At 43.1% G+C, this 1797-nt stretch overlaps 1 protein-coding gene across 1 annotated transcript in view; it reads right to left on the bottom strand.

The window, feature by feature from the left end:
• Positions 1-542: 542 nt before the first annotated feature.
• LOC112142144 (HCLS1-associated protein X-1) overlaps positions 543-1797 on the bottom strand; it is a 4518-nt gene continuing 3263 nt past the window's right edge. The window contains exons 2-4 of the mRNA XM_024265399.2: positions 1007-1200; positions 821-938; positions 543-755 (exon numbers count right to left, since the gene is read on the bottom strand). Of these exons, the coding sequence (XP_024121167.1) occupies positions 682-755; positions 821-938; positions 1007-1200 (386 nt within the window). The 3' untranslated portion in view covers positions 543-681. The remainder of the gene's footprint in view (positions 756-820; positions 939-1006; positions 1201-1797) is intronic.

Raw genomic sequence — 1797 nt, 5'->3', positions numbered from 1 at the left:
AGCTGCAGGTTCCATCCCTGAGCTGATGGATGTGGCGCCCCCTAAAGGCAGCAACGGGAAGACGACAAAAAAGGTTCGAAAACGAATTTTATATACAAGATCTCATGAATTTAGTGAATAATTGTTGTTTACAAGAATTCAACAGTTAAATAAAAATAATATTTTAATTTAGGGATGGAAAAGTTGTTCAAGAATCCAGGCAGGATCTTTAACAGCTGAACTTCATGTCTCGTCTTTTAGAAATGAAACTTTAGGAAGAACCAGAATTCTGAGCAGATTCTGCTGCATCTCCTGAGATGTTTGGTGTCTGTAGGAAGTCTCTCAGCCTCCTCAACATCTCTGATGACTCCCAGAAGCTGAACTCCGACTGTAATTCTGACAGAACCGGAATTATCTGGATTGGAGAGTTCTGTCCTCTTCCCTCTGGGACCGTTTGGACCATCAGAACTAAAGTTCAGCTTCAGGATATCAAACTTCAGCATAAATAAAGTTTGAATTCTGTGTTTAGGGAAGCAGTTGTGGAGAAAAACGCTCCAACAAACGTAAATAAATTAGGTCTTTATTTGTTGGTTATGTACATCCTTGGATATAAAACAGAACGGCTCCTAAACTCTCTTCAACAAGACGGCGTTGGTTCATCCAGGTGTGAGGGGAACGGCGCCGTCCAGAGGGTCATTCGGGTCATTTGAAGCCTCCGAAGAACCTGGAGAACAACGAGTCGTCGTCCCGCAGGTCTGAGAAGTGCTGAGCTCCACCTGGAGCAGAAACAACAGTGAGGTTTGGAGCCGCTGCTGCAACACTGAGATAGGGGGGGACTCACCTGGCAGCACAGGTGCGGTCTGCTCAGGCTCCTCCTCCCTCCTCGGACCTCCTGAGCGGGTCACGGTGGTCTCCTCGTGTCCGTGACCATCTCGGACCGTCCGCCTCTCCTCTACGGTCTGACATCAAAGCATGAGCGACTTCCTCTGATTCTACACGAAAAACCTGCAGACGGCGCGACACCCACCCCATCGGGCCGCACCACCCGGGACACCACCACCGACTGGAAGAAGGACCGGGTCCTGGGCTGGGCCGGTTTCTGATCCGAAGGGGGCGCCAAAATCTGATCCAGGCCCCCAGACGACACAGCAGAGTCCAGATCTGGAGGATCAGAGCAGAAAGAGGATGTAGAGTCCCGGCCCGGGGGCCGGATCCGGCCCTCCAGATCATTTTATTTTATTGTTATTAATGACCCGATGTTATCTTGTTCTCATTTCTAACTTGTATAATTTTGACTAAATATATTTTTATGGAGAGTAAAATATTGAAAGTTATTTAAGGTTTAAGTTGATTTATTCTGGAATAATATTCCTGTATTTTTATTATTCAGAATTATGTTAAAAAGTTACAGTTTGAAAGTTTTTAAAATTGTCTTTCTGCAGCTTTTTGGACTATTTTGGTATTTACTGAGATTTTTTAGGCTATTTTGGAGTTTAGTTAATATCTACATGTAAACTGTTTTAGCTAATATAGACAATTTTCTGTTTTTTAGGCTATTTTGAAGTTTAGCTATTTTTTTCAGGTACATGCTGACAGTTTTGGTTAACAGTTTTCAGCTATCAGCACTAGCATCTTCAGCAGCCAAATTCAGCTTCCAGCATTCACACTAACATTATTGCAGGTAAAGCTCTATATCTAGTTCATAATTATGTTAAAAGTTACAGTTTTATAAATGTAGTTTTATGTGTTCACTAAATGTTTATCCTGTTTGACCTCAGGTGTGGTTTGGATTTTAGCCTCCTGTGAGATTGAGTTTGA

This window comes from Oryzias melastigma, unplaced genomic scaffold (genome assembly GCF_002922805.2).
Source record: "Oryzias melastigma strain HK-1 unplaced genomic scaffold, ASM292280v2 sc00831, whole genome shotgun sequence".
Lineage (NCBI taxonomy): Eukaryota > Metazoa > Chordata > Actinopteri > Beloniformes > Adrianichthyidae > Oryzias > Oryzias melastigma.
The sequence above is the reverse complement of the archived record's forward strand: the minus strand, read 5'-3'. Positions and strand labels throughout refer to the sequence as shown.